Source organism: Centrocercus urophasianus, unplaced genomic scaffold (genome assembly GCF_019232065.1).
Source record: "Centrocercus urophasianus isolate 14NV4802_14NV808 unplaced genomic scaffold, USGS_Curo_1.0 seq_34, whole genome shotgun sequence".
Taxonomy (NCBI): domain Eukaryota; kingdom Metazoa; phylum Chordata; class Aves; order Galliformes; family Phasianidae; genus Centrocercus; species Centrocercus urophasianus.
Genome location: NW_024884911.1, coordinates 5262980 through 5278726, shown reverse-complemented (window position 1 = coordinate 5278726; position 15747 = coordinate 5262980). Strand labels below are relative to the sequence as shown.

Genomic DNA, 15747 nt, shown 5'->3' with positions numbered 1-15747 from the left:
CCCCTCGCATTACCGCCCCCTCGCCGCGGTCCCGCATGGCGAAGGCGGACCCCGAGGCGGCTGCCCGCGGGAAAGGCCGGAGGAGGAGAGCCCGGCGAGGCGGCGGGCAGCACGAGGGGACGGCCGCGCAGAAAGGCCCGAAGAAGGCGGCGGTGGCGGCGCTGCCCCGCAGCCCGCAGGAGTTCTCCTCCAACTGGAAGGCGCTGCAGGAGGTGAGGGCGAGCCGGGCCGGCTGCCGTGTTCTTCATTAACGCAGCTCCACGCTGGGTGTCATCGTTTAAAAAGATTCTTTGTGCCTAATAATGACCCACGGGGATGGGGCTTTGCAGCCAGCCAGAGCCCTGCTCTGCTTCAGTCCTCGCAGCACTGATGGCGGGGGAGAATTGAAGGGAGGTGATCAAGGAGATAATCTCTCTTCTGTTTCCCTTTTTTTTTTTGGCCCTTTTAGCTACTGAAGCAGAAGGCAAGCAGCTCGAACGCGCCCCTCCCTTCATCTCAGACTTACACCAAGAAGCAGCATCCGCTCAAAGAGGGAAACAGCCAACAGGATCCAGGCGCCAGGGATGAAAATGGGTTGAAACCCAAATCCACAAATAAAAAGGACAGGGATCCTGCTGCACACAGCCCTCCTTCGGCCAAGGAGAAATCCAAGAAGGCTGCAACTGACAAGAATTCCAAACCTAAGCATACAAATAAGAGGGCCAAGAGTTCTGATGGCAGCACTCCTGTGGCTGAACCCAAACCCAGCGGAGCTGAAAAGAACAAGAATTTAAACGGCACCAAAAGCGATGGGAAGGGCTGCAAAGAGAAAAGGAAAAATGGCAATGTTGAAAAGGAGAAGAACGACGTGAAACATAAGAAGAGGAAAGCTGAAGATACAGCACAGCAGCCCAAAGAGTGAGTACTTCAAGCATCAGTACATGCATATGAAAATTTGTTTTAGGAGGTGTACAGAGAAGTATGCTCCTAATAGCTGTGCTCTTCCAGGCTTTGTTTTGGGCAGCAGCAGATGCATGCTATCCCTCCTCCCATACAGCAATGAATCTGCACAGATGACAGCATAGACTACTTTTCAGAGAGCTGATTTCTTGATTCTAAAAGATAAATCTGCTTTTTGTACACTGTAGAGATGCACAGTCACTTTAAGACTACTTAATGAAATTAAATTTATACTTACCAGGGCTGACATCTGGTTTGATGATGTTGATCCAAAAGATATCGAAGCAGCAATAGGACCCGAAGCAGCAGAAGTTGCTAGAAGGAAACTGGGACTTGAACCAGGCCAGTCCAAACGGTCTGTGGAGCAGATGCTGGTTAAAGAGAAGTCTTCTGGAGGGTGAGTGGTGTTCCAGCAGGAAGCACAGCATCAAGATTACCTTCTAATGACTGCAGGCAAAGTTTAAGCTGGTGCCTGAGTCTGCTGCCAGTCAAACTGCTGAGTTTTTCCTGTTTGTATCAGTGTGTGAGCCTCGCAGCTTTGCTGTGCTGTCCCCGTTAAGAGATGCATCACTGAGTTGTCCTTTCTTTCAGTCTTACAAGAGCTGTAGCTATGGACTGTGAGATGGTGGGAGTGGGAGCCAACGGCGAAGACAGCATCGTGGCCCGTGTGTCCATCGTGAACCGGTTTGGAAAGTGCATTTATGACAAGTACGTCAAGCCCACGGAGGAGGTGACAGATTACAGAACAGCCGTTAGTGGCATCCGGCCTGAGCATCTAAAGACAGGTTTGTACATCGATGGTGCAGGACAGGTTGGTGTAAGCACAGTCCCAAAACACAGAGCTGTCTTCACCAGAAAGATGCCGTGTTTTAACTGTAGGTTGCTCAGATGTTTGATGTGTCTAATGCAAAGTGTTTCATTGCGTGGTGTCTTTAGGTGAAGATTTTAAAACAGTTCAGAAGGAGGTCGCTGATATCTTGAATGGAAGGATTTTAGTCGGGCATGCATTACACAATGACCTGAAGGTAACAAAGCTCCAAACGCTGAAAATTAATGAATTTATCTTCCTGGATCAGTCACATAACACAGCTGAACTCAGCTGCTGCTTTCTTAACTGTTAGCTCGGTTTCTTGTCCTCTCGTGCAGTACCAAGTGTACCCCTGTTCATGGCACCAAGTTCTTCAGCTTCCACACTGATCTCAATAGCACTGATTTGGATACCGAAGAGCAGCAAGCTGTACATTCAGCTGTGTACATTTTTATGTAGCAGCACCCTTTACACTGGAAATACGATTTGTTTCAGGTCCTATTTCTTGACCATCCTAAGAAGAAAATACGCGACACCCAGAAATACAAACCTTTCAGACAGAGAGTCAAGGTAAGAAAGTGATGGAAAGGAACCCCTTGATTAACTGACACCAGAGCTGCTGACTCCAGCTTTTAGCTTGCTCACTCCTACGCTCACCTCACTTGTCCTCATTTCTTCTTTCCAACCTGAAACAGGGGTCTCTACTTTTTGCTGGTTGGAAATACAGATCTGACTGAATGCTTGGTTAGTATTTAAAGCAAGGCAATGTTACTTTGTTAGTTGCAAATATTACGTGCAGTGCCTCTGCACAACATTCAACAGTCCTCCCACTCCTTAGCATGCACACGACCTTCGTAATGCTGTTCTGGAATAGCAAAATAAGATTATACAGTTCTAGTAAGTTATAGTTATGGTAAGGATATGCAATACTCTTAGCAGTGTCATTTGCATATGGATATTAAGAAATAGATGGTTTCAAGTTTCTACTTAGACTCCAGAAATAAAGATATAGGACCTTATTTTATATTTCATAACTACAGACTGTTTGTTTTTCACAGTAAAACACCTCAAACATAAACCTGTGTTATGGTACTACATAAAGAATCCTCTAAGCGGTGCATACAGGTGTGCATAAGCCTCGTAATTCAGTAATTCTCCTTGCCAGTTCACCAAGGGAGGCTGTATAGACACGTAGATAATTCAAGCAGTGTGAGAAAGCACGATTCAATCTTTATATTTGTAGAGTTCACGGCCATCGTTGAAGCTGCTCTGCAATAGACTTCTAGACGTCCAAGTGCAGACATCAGAGCACTGCTCGGTACGTATCTCATCAGTGCAGCCTTTTAGGGCAGATAAACAACAGGGTGCGCGTTCGTTCTGGGATCAGAGTTCTGTCCAGAGTCTTGTGCCTTCATTCTCACCTCACAATCAAAGTCAGCAAGCTCTGCTTGGATACAGTCACATAAAAAGATTGCCATCTAGGCTTTCTTAGTAGCACATGTTTCATCTGTATTTTTAAATACTGATTTTTACTTTAATTCTTGTTATTTTAAGATCCCCAGGGAGAAAAATAAGGTCAAAGTTCCAGTTGCTTACATTAAAAGCAGCATACTGCACTGTTGTGCCGTGATGAATAGGGTAGAAATAAATGCATCAGTAGTGAGAGCCTACTCTCAGCAGTTTTATCCTCTTATCCAGTGAAACATTGAAGCTAACAGGTAAAGGAGTTGGAAAAAAACAAGCAAATTATGAAGGTATCTCCAAGATCCTGTAATCAAGACTATTTTTTCATAATGATTTTCCAAGTCACAATCAGAGAATGCATGGCACTGTAGTGGGCAACTTACATGCTCACCTTCCTGCACTAGTCACTCAAGATCTGAATCTAGAAGGAGATTACAAAATGTTGCTTGAAAGGATGCATTCAAATGAAAGATTTCACTGTTCATTAATAATAACATTTTAAAATCATGTCAAGCCATGTTTTAAGCCTCCTGTTCTGTTTTCTTTTAGATTCAGGATGCACAAGCAGCTATGAGACTGTACACCTTAGAGAAAAAGAAATGGGAAGCTGCTCTTAAGAACAAAGCTAAAGACAAACCGTGAACCTTGCATGATTCCACACTGTGTTCTTTAGCTGCATTTGCTGCTTCACTGTCAGATCCCAGGCTACTCAGAACTAACAGCAGCAATTTGATAAAATACAAACAAAAGCTCAGCAGAGCACATGAATGTTGCCATACAAGAATACTGCCCCTTTCTGGATAGGGCATGCACCTAATTAAACAATACTGCCAAATACCTGCATTTGTGAAGTAGTTCATCCGAAATTGCAAGGAAATAAATACTAAATGAGCAATAAAGAGAGAGAGTGTTTAAATTATGATGGGTGCGAGAAGAAACTGATATTGCTTTACTATTACTCTCAAGACTAGAACCTTTATTTTGGATATTTTGGAAGTCTACAAAGTAAGGCAAGTTCTTAAGTATTGCCATTAGTCTCTCAGTTGTGGTAACTAAACAGAACACAGAGTTGTTTAAGTACTGTTAATAGCCCAATATTAATCTTCCTGGTGAGAAATATCTTGTAAAATACTTCAGGGTGATCCAAGCTTTTATATCTGAGCCAGAAGTCTGCACGTCTTGTTCTTACACAGGAAGCTTTTCCTTTACTGCAGTTTCAGAAGTGCTGTATCCACAAGGCTCAGAATCTCCTGGAGAGAAACATGAGAACTGATAAATAAGACCACCTTGTTGTTTTAATTGTTTTTATACTTCTTTATTAATAAAGAACTGTGTTTAAAGTAGACCTTTAAAATAAATGATGTTTTAAATATTTGGGGTGTGATCTGCAAAATCTAAAGCAGTTGTAATTATCAAACTGAATACTAATGCAGTGCTTTCAATAATCTGAACAGTGGAAGGTAGCAAGGTACAGCTTTTGGAGAGTTAGCAGTTACATGCTACAAAGTGTACTGCTAGATTAAGAGATTCATGTCTTGTTTGTCTGCCTCGTCTGTCATCATAGGACATAGGGAACAACAAATTGCATTTACAACAGGGAGCTGCTTTCTTTTCATTTCTGGTTGTTGTTTTGTTTTTGTTTTTTTTTTTTAACTGCACTAACTTATAGTTTCTGCTTTCATTAATATGCTTCAGGCAGTGCCTGCAGGAGACAGTGGAGAAAAAGTTTGCTTGCTTCTGTCTGAGACAATTTATGTAGGCAGACTAAGTGCATAACTAAAAAAAGCAGTGTCATAAGAGTAACCAGTTATACTGCCTTGCTGGGAAAAAGACAGCTTCTAATTCTCGAGTTGATGGCTACCTGACAGCAAGCCATTGTAAAGGAAATTTTAGAATAACACATTAAATAGCCTGAATAACTTTGTTATCTGTTCACAGTTTCTGGTGTTTTCACAGTTTGTTTTTCCCTTATATGACTGTGTTGGAATTTAACCCTTCAGGCAGACCATCAGAATTGTATTTGTACAACCTCACTGATCACACATATATAAACAACTCTTCTGTAAAGTTCTGCAGTATGTAATTCCAGCATTTGAGAATGACAAAGGCTGTAACATTAGGCACCCTTTATTGTCTGACTTCTACGTACCACGCTAGATGGAAACCGGCTTTTGATTTCAGACAGCAGCTCTTCCATCTGCTGTGACACCATTTCCGGCGTAACGTCATCTAGAACATAAATGAAAAGGATAATTCATGGTTACTGTATGATTTGCAGTGGTCTTAGCAGGGACTAAAAGGGAGCAGAAAGGAAATAGGTCGACATAAATAGAATGCAAAGTGAAGTTAGAACATTTGTACATTTACAAGGGCATTTGTAATTATTCAGTGACAAGAAAGAATGGGATGAAGTCACATTCCAATTCATCCTCCCTCATCAGATACATAGTAAGCCTTCTCAGAGAGATTTAATTTACCTGAGTAGCTGCTGCTTCCTCACTGTTTGTTCTTTTTGGGGGAGGGGGAAGAGACTGGACAAGTAACACCACCATCTTACCGTACTGAACCATCTCATTAATCAGCACGCAGATACTTTCCACCACCTCTGGATCATCGCAGTAGAAGCGGTAGGCATCTTTGATCAGGTTTATTCCATTGCCTTTTGAATCTGTTATAAATCTGAAAGCTGCTATTTCTGAAAGGGAAACAAGTGCTGCTGGACTAACTGGGAGCTGCAGACTGTGCTGTTTGCTTTCTGGTCCCTTGCCCCTAACAGCACACATAACATTTCTCCAGGGAGTCACGTCCATTTTTTTCAGCCTTTCTAAAAGTTATTCTGAAGATTATTTGGACAATAAAGAACCATACATGCAGCATGATGCTGCATAGCAGAGGTAAGATTTTCGTATTTATTGTTTCTCTGAGCTCTACCCATTTATAGTGTAAATAAAGTGAGAACCCTCAATGAGTCTGTGCTGATCTGCTTCTCAGACATGCATGCCACATCCACAAGAAGAAAAAAAATTGCACTTCCAGTTTTACTGTCCTTCCTCCCTGTTCTGCAAGAAAGAAATGATAACAAAGCAGAGCAAATGACAATCTCAATTCCACTATGAGCTCTTGAACTGATAGGAAATGTCTACATCTGAGGTGATCTGCAATTAACAAAAACTGTTCAGCATTACCAGATAGCCTGACAAGGCTTGCTAATGCCAGGCAGGTATTATTCACCAGCATTGGTTTTTCCAGGTTCATCCTCAGTGCATCCATCAGAAGCGCTGTTGCGGGCTCATAGTCACTTTCAGTTAAGAAACCTTTAAAACAAAATAAATCAAAACACTATAATGTTTTAAATACTCATCTCAATTTCTGCCTCCTGTTTTTGAAAGGACATCTAACAAGGCATCAAAAGAAAGAAAGGGTATGAAAGCCCATACAACTGTCTTATAGGCCTAATAAAGTCTTATTGCAAGTTCCTCTAGAAGCCTAGGAAGTAAACTTGAAACGTCTTTTATGTCAGGATTTCCTTGCACTCTCCAAGCTAAAAGGAACGGAGAATCCCAAACACTCAACATATTCTAGTGGTAGGCATTAAAAAGGAGAAGAGTGCACTGCTCAATGGGTCCTTTTTCATCTCCTCTTGGGGAAAACAGTGGTAGGAGCACAGGGCAGTATGTAAACATACAGCAGTACTCTTGCATGTGGGAGAAACAGAACAGTATTGCAAAGATGCATTCATTTGTGTGAACGATGATGAGAGAGATACATGTTTTACTTTTTCATCTGAAACACTGCCAAATTACAAAGCAAACGGCCCTAAACAAAACCTGTATATATGCACACACCGTGATAGCAGCACATAACAGAGTAACACAAGTGGGACTCTTGGTCTCAAGAGAGAGGCCCGGCAGGACGCTCTGCACAACACGAACTGTTGTGGCTGTGGATCCTCGCAGTATCCACACATCAACAGCATCTGGTTACATAATTGCCGTGGTTCTTCCAGAACAGCTTCATTACAGCGACAGAAGCGAGCACGAGGGGGTTTATTAAGAGGCGAAGTTTCTGACTCTGCTGCCACCTGCAGAGCCTGCGGAGGCCGAGCAGTCTGTATTTCAAGAACCAACCGACAGAAGTATTTGGCCTCTTCTATGCAGAGGGGACAATGAAAATGCCTTGGGAAAACACACCTTGCAGGGACAGTGCCCACAAAACCGAGCAAGCTGACTTCAGAACTGCTCCGTTCTGGAGGTGCTCCTGAATGACCGCAGTGATAACAGGGACAGCACTTTGCAGCACCACTTGGTCTACACTGTTCTCTAAATTACCATAACAAAAAAAGAAACGCATTGAGGTATGTCAAATTACATCAGTAAAACATTAATGGGTGACGGCACTGGAATAACACATTGTTTTAGCACAGAAAAGGAACAAATTCAAAATGTGCAAATCAAGTTCTACAGCACTACTAAACAATACAGGCTATTGCAGAAAGCTGAACTTCTCCAGGAACCAGTTTCCTCTGCCACTTAAATTATATTTGGACACCACAGCAGGAATCTTCCAAAAATAACAATTTCAGACTGAAAACAGTTCACAGGGTGGGCATTTCACATCTTAGTGTGCATATCTTTCACTCACCACTCACAGCCAAGCTCCAGAGAACTGCACAGCTTGAGTGGCAGATTTGCTCATTATGAATAAAGTTTTGTAAAATTGACAGAAGATCTGAAGTTAATCCAGCTTTCCTTAGATTTTTTGCAGCAACCTCTGGAGGGGACACAAAAAGAAATCCTATGAAATCTAGCATCTTTGTCCTGCTCACCATCCTCGCAACAGATAACTCCAACATTTAACAAAAACAAAAACAGTATTTAAACAAAAACAGTAAACATATCACAAGAAAAAAGAAAACAGATTGGATTCTTTAACGCAATGTACTTAAGCAAATTCTTTAGTTTAAGTGACTTTTTCAAACAGATTTTAGTCAATCAATTTTCCTTACAGATCTGCAATTGAGAGAACAGAAAAGGAAACGAGAGGGGAGGAATTCCTCCACTCATAAGCGTTTGCAACTTGAGTGGAAATCACCTCATCAGAGTTTGGAAACAGCATATTAAGTTTGGTGTTACTCAGTAACACTAGTTATATAAATGTAGATCCTTCCTGACACATTGTACAAGTTAGCCTATGGAGGTTACCCACTTCTGCTAAATCCCTACCAACAAAACACTCTTCTGAATGAGCGTTCTGGTGGGTGTTGAACAGATACTGCACCTCGCCTACAAACACCCCATCTGTTTTGCATGTGTCTCAGACTACATAAAAAAGTGGGAAAATAAGAATATGCACCCCCCAAAAAAAACAAACAACAGAGGGACCAACCATCAGATGAAATCATCATCAGTAACGGGCAGATCAATGAAAGAAATCCTTCATCTTCAGAGTGCCTTCTCACCGTCTCTAACAGAGAGTTGGTCACATCCTCTCCCAGAATCACCACCACATCCTGCTCTAGAGCTGTCAAGCATTAGAATAACATGGCTTTCAGTGGCTCTGAATGAAGTTTGAACCTCCTGCTCTCTTCTTAAATAGAGCATTCAACTAACAGCATTTCTTCACCTAACAAATCCTAAACCTATTTAAAATTCTTTTCTTTTTCTTGAAATATAACTCCTATTACTCAATCCTGTAGTCAGTTATTACAGTGGTACGTCGCCAAGAAAAAGGCAGAAGGAACAGTCTGAGAAAGCAAGATGTGTGCTTTTATCCTTTGAAATTCAAATAACAAAGCACTGAAAATCTCTTACTCATAATAAGAAACAGATTTAGCAACCTAAAACCAGCATCCTGGATTTAAAATTTACACTTTAGCACAGAATTGATTTATGTCTACACTAAAGAAAGCCCATGGGAACCTAGGCTTTTATTAAAGCTGAATAAATTCTTCTATTACCTTAAATTTAGATCCTAGGAATATTTCAGAACCCATTTCAAACTTTATTTCCTACATTTAACACTATAGGCTGCATTACCCAGCATTAATTGGAAGTCTCATAACTGTACCTTGACTAAGAATTTCAAGCAATAATCTGCAACCATCTACTTGTAACTTGAGAGAATCTATATGACTCTTCATGGCAAAAGCAATCAGTTCAGTGAATGCTAGGAGGCAGGGTAGAGCTGTGGGGAAGAGAAATAACATTCAGTTAGACAATCAGTTGCTTGGATTGCTCAGAAGATGGTTAAGCTTCAAAACATGAGAGTTTCAGTTTCAAATAAATTTGAGTCCCTGCAAACGATGGGATATTTCAAAACATGGCTGAACCGAAGAGAATTATAAACTTTTCTTCAGTAAGAGTGGTGAGGATGAAGACAATTCTGAGGAAAAAAGAAAAGTTGTTCTTTCCTTTTTGTTCTGCTGATGATGAAGCAAAATTGCTTCTGGCAGATTGTGGCAAAAGCAGGCAAAATATCTGCAGGTGGACCAATATCCACACACAGAAAGAACTGAACTCACCCAGGTGGTGAATGAGCTCTCTGGCTGCACAGCACTCCTCAGGAAGCAGCCCAGCTCCAAGAGATGCTCTCCCTTCAGTGCCTGGCCTTTAGATGAGCCCTTTACAGAGCTGGGTCCCTTTTGGTCGTGAGGGGAGCACAGGTACAAACAATTTGCCTGTGCTCCATGGGCAGCCACAGCCCTTCAGCAGGTGCTCAATCACCAGTTCACCCTGACCTAACAGTTCCCTACACTTACTAATTACAGATATTAAACACTTCTGTGTTTTATTTTTTATTATATGAATTACCTTCCTCAATTAATGTTAATTTGACCATTCAACTCAGCTCCCAATTTAAACATCACTATGTTTCCAATCCCAGTTTTCTTACCCAGTAAAATACCTCTACGTTTCAAAAAAAACTTTTACAAACAAGTACCAACACAGTCACCTCAGTGACTGGTCTGTTTCAGCACGTTCAAAGGATCAGAAAGAGAGCAATTTCACTTATCATTGCTGTGAGATTTTTTTCTTCTTCCAGTTATCTCAAAAGGTAAGGAAAAAAAAAGCATGACTGAGCAAAGCAGGACCTTACCACTTTTATCTCCTACAAAGCGGGCGAGGTGCTGCATGGTTCTAGCCTGTGCTTCTTCTACATCCCAGAAAGCCTGCATGAATTCTATGTTAAAAAAAGAAAAGGAAATTCTTCTCATCATTTGAAACAAAACGCTGACAAAAATCACTCAAACTTTATCTATTTTTGTGCAAGACACAAATTCACATAAATGGAAATAATGCAATTTGTGGCTGTTGAAAGGGAAGCCCTTCTTCCCTAAAGCATCAATCACTAAATATTCCAGTGTGTTATCTTCCATCTCAGTGACCTCTGTACTTCACGAACACTTTGGGGAACTGTTAGATCACTGAATCAAGGCAGGGCTAGGGGCCTTAAATCACTCACGTGGCCTTTTACATTAAGACAACCTCATCCTTGCTCATAAAGAAAACAGCAGAGCAGATCTTTCGTTGGCATACATGGGCAAACATGGCAGTATATAGGCAAAGCAAGCATGGTTCCCAAGCTTCCTGAGAAATTATTTCTGGCCCCATTTGGTGTGCACAGTACAAAGAGCTGCTAAACCGAGCAGGTTGCAGACAAGGCTGTACAGTGATTTTTCCACTGAAGAGCATGCCATTTCAATTGAAATAAAGTGAAATAGTTCATTTCCAAGCAGAATACATGCTGAATGGAAATGACATTGGTTTCTTTCCTACAAAAAAAAAAAAAAGGCTATTATATTCATTATATTCAATTTGCCTTATTTTTCTTATTACCTAGAATGCTTCCAATTCCCCCCCTAAGGAACGCATCTATTACACAAGAAGGCAAAGAATTCCTGCGTTTTATTAAAGATGAACCAGCAACAACCAGGCATTCCCCAATAAATGGCACATCGATCAGATCCCTAGAGTTAGGAGAGACAAAAGTAGTACCAGTATGTTAGATTGGTAAGTTACAGAGAAAGTTCTACAGGCTTCATTTCATTTTGGCATAAAAAGTTAAATAATACTGCTTGAAGAATAGGTATATATACATATTTTACAGAACTTACAGAATTTACTTAAAAGCTGTTGATGAAGAAGCTAACCTTAAGCAAGCCAGACTTGGGCTTTAACTTAATGGCTTTTTTGAAGGATACAGTACCAAAATATTCCACTGTACACTGAAATGTATACATTCTCAAAATGCAATGTGTTGCCTGCAATGAGATTTTACCATGCAAATCTCCAAAACAAGGACAACAATCAGGATGCCCATTTCTAGAAGCTGAACACCAAGTCTCCCTCTCACTTTTTTTTTTTTTAAATAACTTTGATTCAAATCCTTTCAAACAGTTTTTGTGAAGGTAGGTGGGGTTTAGGACACAAAGGGAAAGCATCAAGAACTCACTTTGCTGTGGGTCTCATGCTGGGCTGGATCTGTAGCATCATGGATAAAATTGGGAATAAAGGCAAAGGACTGTTATCTTCCTTTTGCATTAGGGGCAGAACTCTTTCAAGATGGCTGGTATCTCGTCTTATATCCTGCAGTAACAAAGTGATTTCTTCTGCCTGTAAATAGTACAGGAACAGTAGAGCCTTCCCACCCTCAGTTACAGATGCTCTGCAGTGGGCTCATATTTTAAATCCATAATGAAACATCATTACATACATTCAAAACTAAGCAGGTCATCATGTCAAGCAGGATGCACCCTAGAGCCCAGATGTCAGACTTATCACTGAAAGAAAAACTGAATGCTTCAGGAGCCATCCAACACTTGCAATCTGTGGAAACAAGAATCCCAAGGTAACGTTGCTGACATTGTGCTACGCACAGTGCTGCTTGTGCAGGCATGAACTGCAGGCAATAGTTGTATGTCTACGAGTTATAGAGACACGTAGCAGAGTGCTGTTTGGTTTTTTTTTTTTGTTTTTTTTTTTTTCCACTGTTGATATGCTGCAACAGAATGAGAGAGACACTACAACTAATAAATGATTTTTCAAGATGTTGCTGCTTCTATATCACGCTAAAAAAGGATTCCAACTGTATTTGTTGTGGAGGAGCTTTGAGATTTACAGTTTTCAATTGTGAATACAGTTAATGCTGCAGGCAACTGACCATGAATATTCTATTCATATTTTTGAAGAACAGTTGTGGTATAATGTGGAGGAGGGGAAAGCTAGACAACTTTGTGGCTTGTTTTTCTCCAAAGATTAAAAACATCCACCACAACTGAATCTTTTAAAAGTATTGTCAAAGCACAGCAAAGCAAAAAGACATATCTACTTTCTTCTACTCTTATTTTCCATTTCCATTCATCGGTCATAAGTGTTTCTGTACTGAAGTCACAAAGCTTGAAGGATGCTTCGCCAGTCACAAGTATGTTTGATGGCTTGAGATTTCTGCAACACAAATATTTTCCATCAGCATGTGAAATCAGGTTCTAATGATATATAACTACACATTTCCACACCTTCACAAATTAAAAAGTAAAATCACTTCATAACTGAGCAGCTGTACTGAGCCAACAGTCTCAGAACAGTGAATGAAGAACAACGAATGACTCATCAAACAAAGAGAACAGGATTTCTGCTCACCTGTGGAAAATATTTTGCTTGTGTATATAAAACAAAGCATCCACCATCTGTCCCAGAAACTTCAGCACCACCTGTTGTTAGGTATATACATGAAAGCATAACATACACATAACATAACAAAGAAATCAGATATTCAACAAGAGAATATCATTGTTTGAAGTAAGGTCCAACCAATAAGTACTATTTTCTCCAGATAGATAAACATGCTCATCACACAATGGTGTGCTCAGCAATAACAATTAGCTGCATTTTTCATGGATAAAAATGTAAAATGGGGAAAGATGTAATTGCTTGAGAACAAGCTACACAAAGAGTTAGTGTTACAGAAATGCCACGGTGATTAAGGACAAAGCTTCCAAAAGCACCCTCCAGCAAAACGCTGCGCTTTGAAGGTCTTAGGGATGACTTTTAGAAAGACAGAGGAAGAAATATACATGCAGTGAGATTCAGTCACTTCAGCTAGGTGCTTCTTCTGCACAATTTACCATGTCTGCTATTTTCTCCGGCTTCTGCCTTTTTGTCTTGATCAGAGATGAAAGATCTACTTGGCCTGAGTGTTGCATTACCAGACAGAGGAATAGAGATGATATCTGTAATAAAGCATCACACCAAGATTGACTGATTGCTTGCAGATAATGACATATCCAGTAAGAAAGATAAAACCAAGGACTTGGCCAAGCTGGTAGATGTGATGTTCACCAATACCAAGGCGTCCCGAGACGTTTAATTTCTCACAAAGCAGACAGCATTTATATTAAAAACAGAGCATCTATTGTTCAAAACGTTATCAGGTGTTTCTTATATGAAACCACGTGGGACAATTCAAGTAAAAAATATACATCCATAAAAGCCAACATGAATTTCGTCTGAGTGCTATCTGTTTGTGCATAAAACCTCAGGATTTTTGCCTTTTGACAGAAGAGGGAATTTTCTTGTTTTGCTTTTTTTCTCTAACACTGGTTTGCTGCAGATGGGACAAAAGCAGCTCAAAATCAAGTATGCGTTAGAAAACAGGACAGCAGCAGCAGACTTCAAAATCAGAGCCAGCATGCAGTACTGCCACATGATGGACACCAATCCACAGAGCTTCATAATTCTCACCATGATTATTCAGAAATTAAAAAACAGGTTAATTTCATACTAAACAACCTCTTATCTTACACCAATGATCCCAAACATACCTATATGCCTACATTAACAACAACTAATCCTAGTTAATTCTCACCTCATTATCCCAAGTCACAAACAATTCGTTGTAAGCACAGATGTTTGAATGATGAAGTTTTAGCAAACCCATTGCCTGCACAGATAAATAAAAAAATATTGATGAAAAAAACCCTGTATACTCCACTTACTTTAACCTATTTACTGTTGTTGGAAAAGGTAATAGGAATTCAGCTTAGCGCCCTGTAGTTTTGTTTGTGACTGTGAATCTACACATTCAAACATGGGAACATTTAATAAGAAATTCTGGCTTGAACTCAAGCAGAGGGCAGGGAGAACACCTGAGATTGCCCTTTCCCATATTTATACACTTAATGCTCAGATAAAACGTCACAAAAACATTGTTCTGCTAAGAGCTTGGTCTTTGCAAGTGAAGCTAGTGAAGAAGAATTGCAGATACCTCCTTCAACGCCTCATTTGCTTGCTTTTCATCAGTGCATTCAACCTGTGCCAAACAGAAGACAAAGTTGAGGTTGTAATATGGTGAAAATGAAACTTTGAGGAAGCACGATCTTGCTGAGATTAGAACTGACATAAGTTTAAATCAATAACTTGAATCTCTCATGATTGGAATGGTCTTGTTTTTGGGATATAGACAGAAACAAAGCTATAAATGACTGTGACAGCAGGCCAGCTCTCCTGCACTGTCAAAGCAGCAGCACAAAACACACTGGGTAGACCTACTTTCTGCAATTCAATGTCAGTATTCTGGTAAGCTTTCTCAATATTCTGGTCATTCTCAGAAGCACAGCAATGTGTGAGGTACAAGCTTACCAAACAGCCAAGCTGCCCACCACATTCACCTGTTGTTATCAGAAGGGGCCACAGAGATGAGCAACACGCAGACGGCGTCTTGTTTTCATAGCAACCGCCCTCTCACCTGCTTTATTACAAATCTCTTCTCCGGGCTTCTTTCCGCTTTCAGCCCCGCTACCAGCACGGTGCCCAACGCCCCGGGCTGCAGCCGCTGAAGAACCTGTGGGGCACAGAGTGCCAGCAATAAGCCAGCCTACAGACACACGGACCCCGCCGGGCACTTGGGGAACCACCTCGTATTTCTCCATGGAGAGGCGGGCCCGGCTTGGAGCTTGAGGCGAAGACAGAGGCGGGGCCGTGGGACCGGCTGTGCTGCGGGGCCGTGCTGTGGGGCTGAGCTGTGTGACGATTCCCGCGCCGCCGTTCCCGCCCAAACTGAGGCGATGGCGGTTGGCCCCCCTCACAGCACGGGTTGGGCGCAGCACCTCAGCCGTTTCTTTTATTTATTTCTTTTTCGAGAGATGTCTTCCCGGATGAGGATTTCCAGTTAAAACAGGAAGAACTCCCCCCCGACTCCCCTTCGGAATAAAAAAAAAAAAAATACGCAACCAATAGAGTCAGGAAAGCCGCAGATGGCAGCGCAGCCCCGCGCGCAGGGACTCAGCCGAGCGGTTCAGCCGCGCCGTTCCCCGTCGCTGCCCGCAGTGCTATCGCCGCTGAGGCGCAGCCTGCGAGAAGCAAATCACGGGCAACTCCGTGAAGAGATAAGGAGCAGCGGGCATCCCGCCCTGCGCGCCGAGCCTCGCTTTTGGTCTGAAAAAACAGAGCACAGCTTTAATACAGCTCTACACAACTGAGGGAAAAAGGAAGCCCGCCCTCAGCATTGTAGACACCCATACACACACGCACCCCATCCTC

General features: G+C 41.6%; 2 protein-coding genes across 4 annotated transcripts; one reads left to right on the top strand and one right to left on the bottom strand.

Moving 5' to 3' along the window:
* The first annotated feature begins 32 nt into the window (after positions 1 to 32).
* REXO4 (REX4 homolog, 3'-5' exonuclease) lies at positions 33 to 4556 on the top strand. Its single transcript, XM_042830808.1, has 8 exons — positions 33 to 212; positions 449 to 897; positions 1181 to 1336; positions 1531 to 1724; positions 1876 to 1964; positions 2243 to 2317; positions 2991 to 3065; positions 3761 to 4556. Exons 1-8 carry the CDS (start codon positions 36 to 38, stop codon positions 3851 to 3853), a joined length of 1308 nt encoding a protein of 435 aa, XP_042686742.1. The 5' UTR covers positions 33 to 35; the 3' UTR covers positions 3854 to 4556.
* STKLD1 (serine/threonine kinase like domain containing 1) lies at positions 4160 to 15733 on the bottom strand. 3 transcript variants are annotated; one of them, XM_042830807.1, is made up of 19 exons: positions 15439 to 15733; positions 14877 to 15049; positions 14474 to 14518; positions 14075 to 14149; positions 13335 to 13439; positions 12850 to 12920; positions 12539 to 12654; positions 11924 to 12036; positions 11663 to 11823; positions 11047 to 11177; positions 10307 to 10390; positions 9278 to 9394; positions 8597 to 8731; positions 7853 to 7981; positions 7402 to 7530; positions 6397 to 6525; positions 5769 to 5906; positions 5361 to 5440; positions 4160 to 4461 (listed from the first exon to the last, which is right to left on the bottom strand). In XM_042830807.1, exons 4-19 carry the CDS (start codon positions 14144 to 14146, stop codon positions 4417 to 4419), a joined length of 1755 nt encoding a protein of 584 aa, XP_042686741.1. In that variant the 5' UTR covers positions 14147 to 14149; positions 14474 to 14518; positions 14877 to 15049; positions 15439 to 15733; the 3' UTR covers positions 4160 to 4416. The 3 variants fall into 3 exon arrangements, with proteins under 3 accessions (XP_042686741.1, XP_042686739.1, XP_042686740.1); XM_042830805.1 differs by lacking the exon at positions 15439 to 15733 and adding an exon at positions 15123 to 15420 and having other exon boundaries at positions 14954 to 15049; XM_042830806.1 differs by lacking the exon at positions 15439 to 15733 and having other exon boundaries at positions 14877 to 15419.
* Between the last annotated feature and the right edge of the window lie 14 nt (positions 15734 to 15747).

Coding starts and splice junctions, on each gene's coding strand:
- REXO4 (XM_042830808.1), top strand. CDS start 36: ATGGCGAAGGCGGACCCCGAGGCGGCTGCCCGCGGGAAAGGCCGGAGG. Junction 1,337..1,530: donor AAAGAGAAGTCTTCTGGAGG/GTGAGTGGTGTT, acceptor CCTTTCTTTCAG/TCTTACAAGAGCTGTAGCTA. Junction 1,725..1,875: donor GCCTGAGCATCTAAAGACAG/GTTTGTACATCG, acceptor TGGTGTCTTTAG/GTGAAGATTTTAAAACAGTT.
- STKLD1 (XM_042830805.1), bottom strand. Junction 14,150..14,473: donor CAAATGAGGCGTTGAAGGAG/GTATCTGCAATT, acceptor TTATCTGTGCAG/GCAATGGGTTTGCTAAAACT. Junction 11,824..11,923: donor TGACCTGCTTAGTTTTGAAT/GTATGTAATGAT, acceptor TACTATTTACAG/GCAGAAGAAATCACTTTGTT.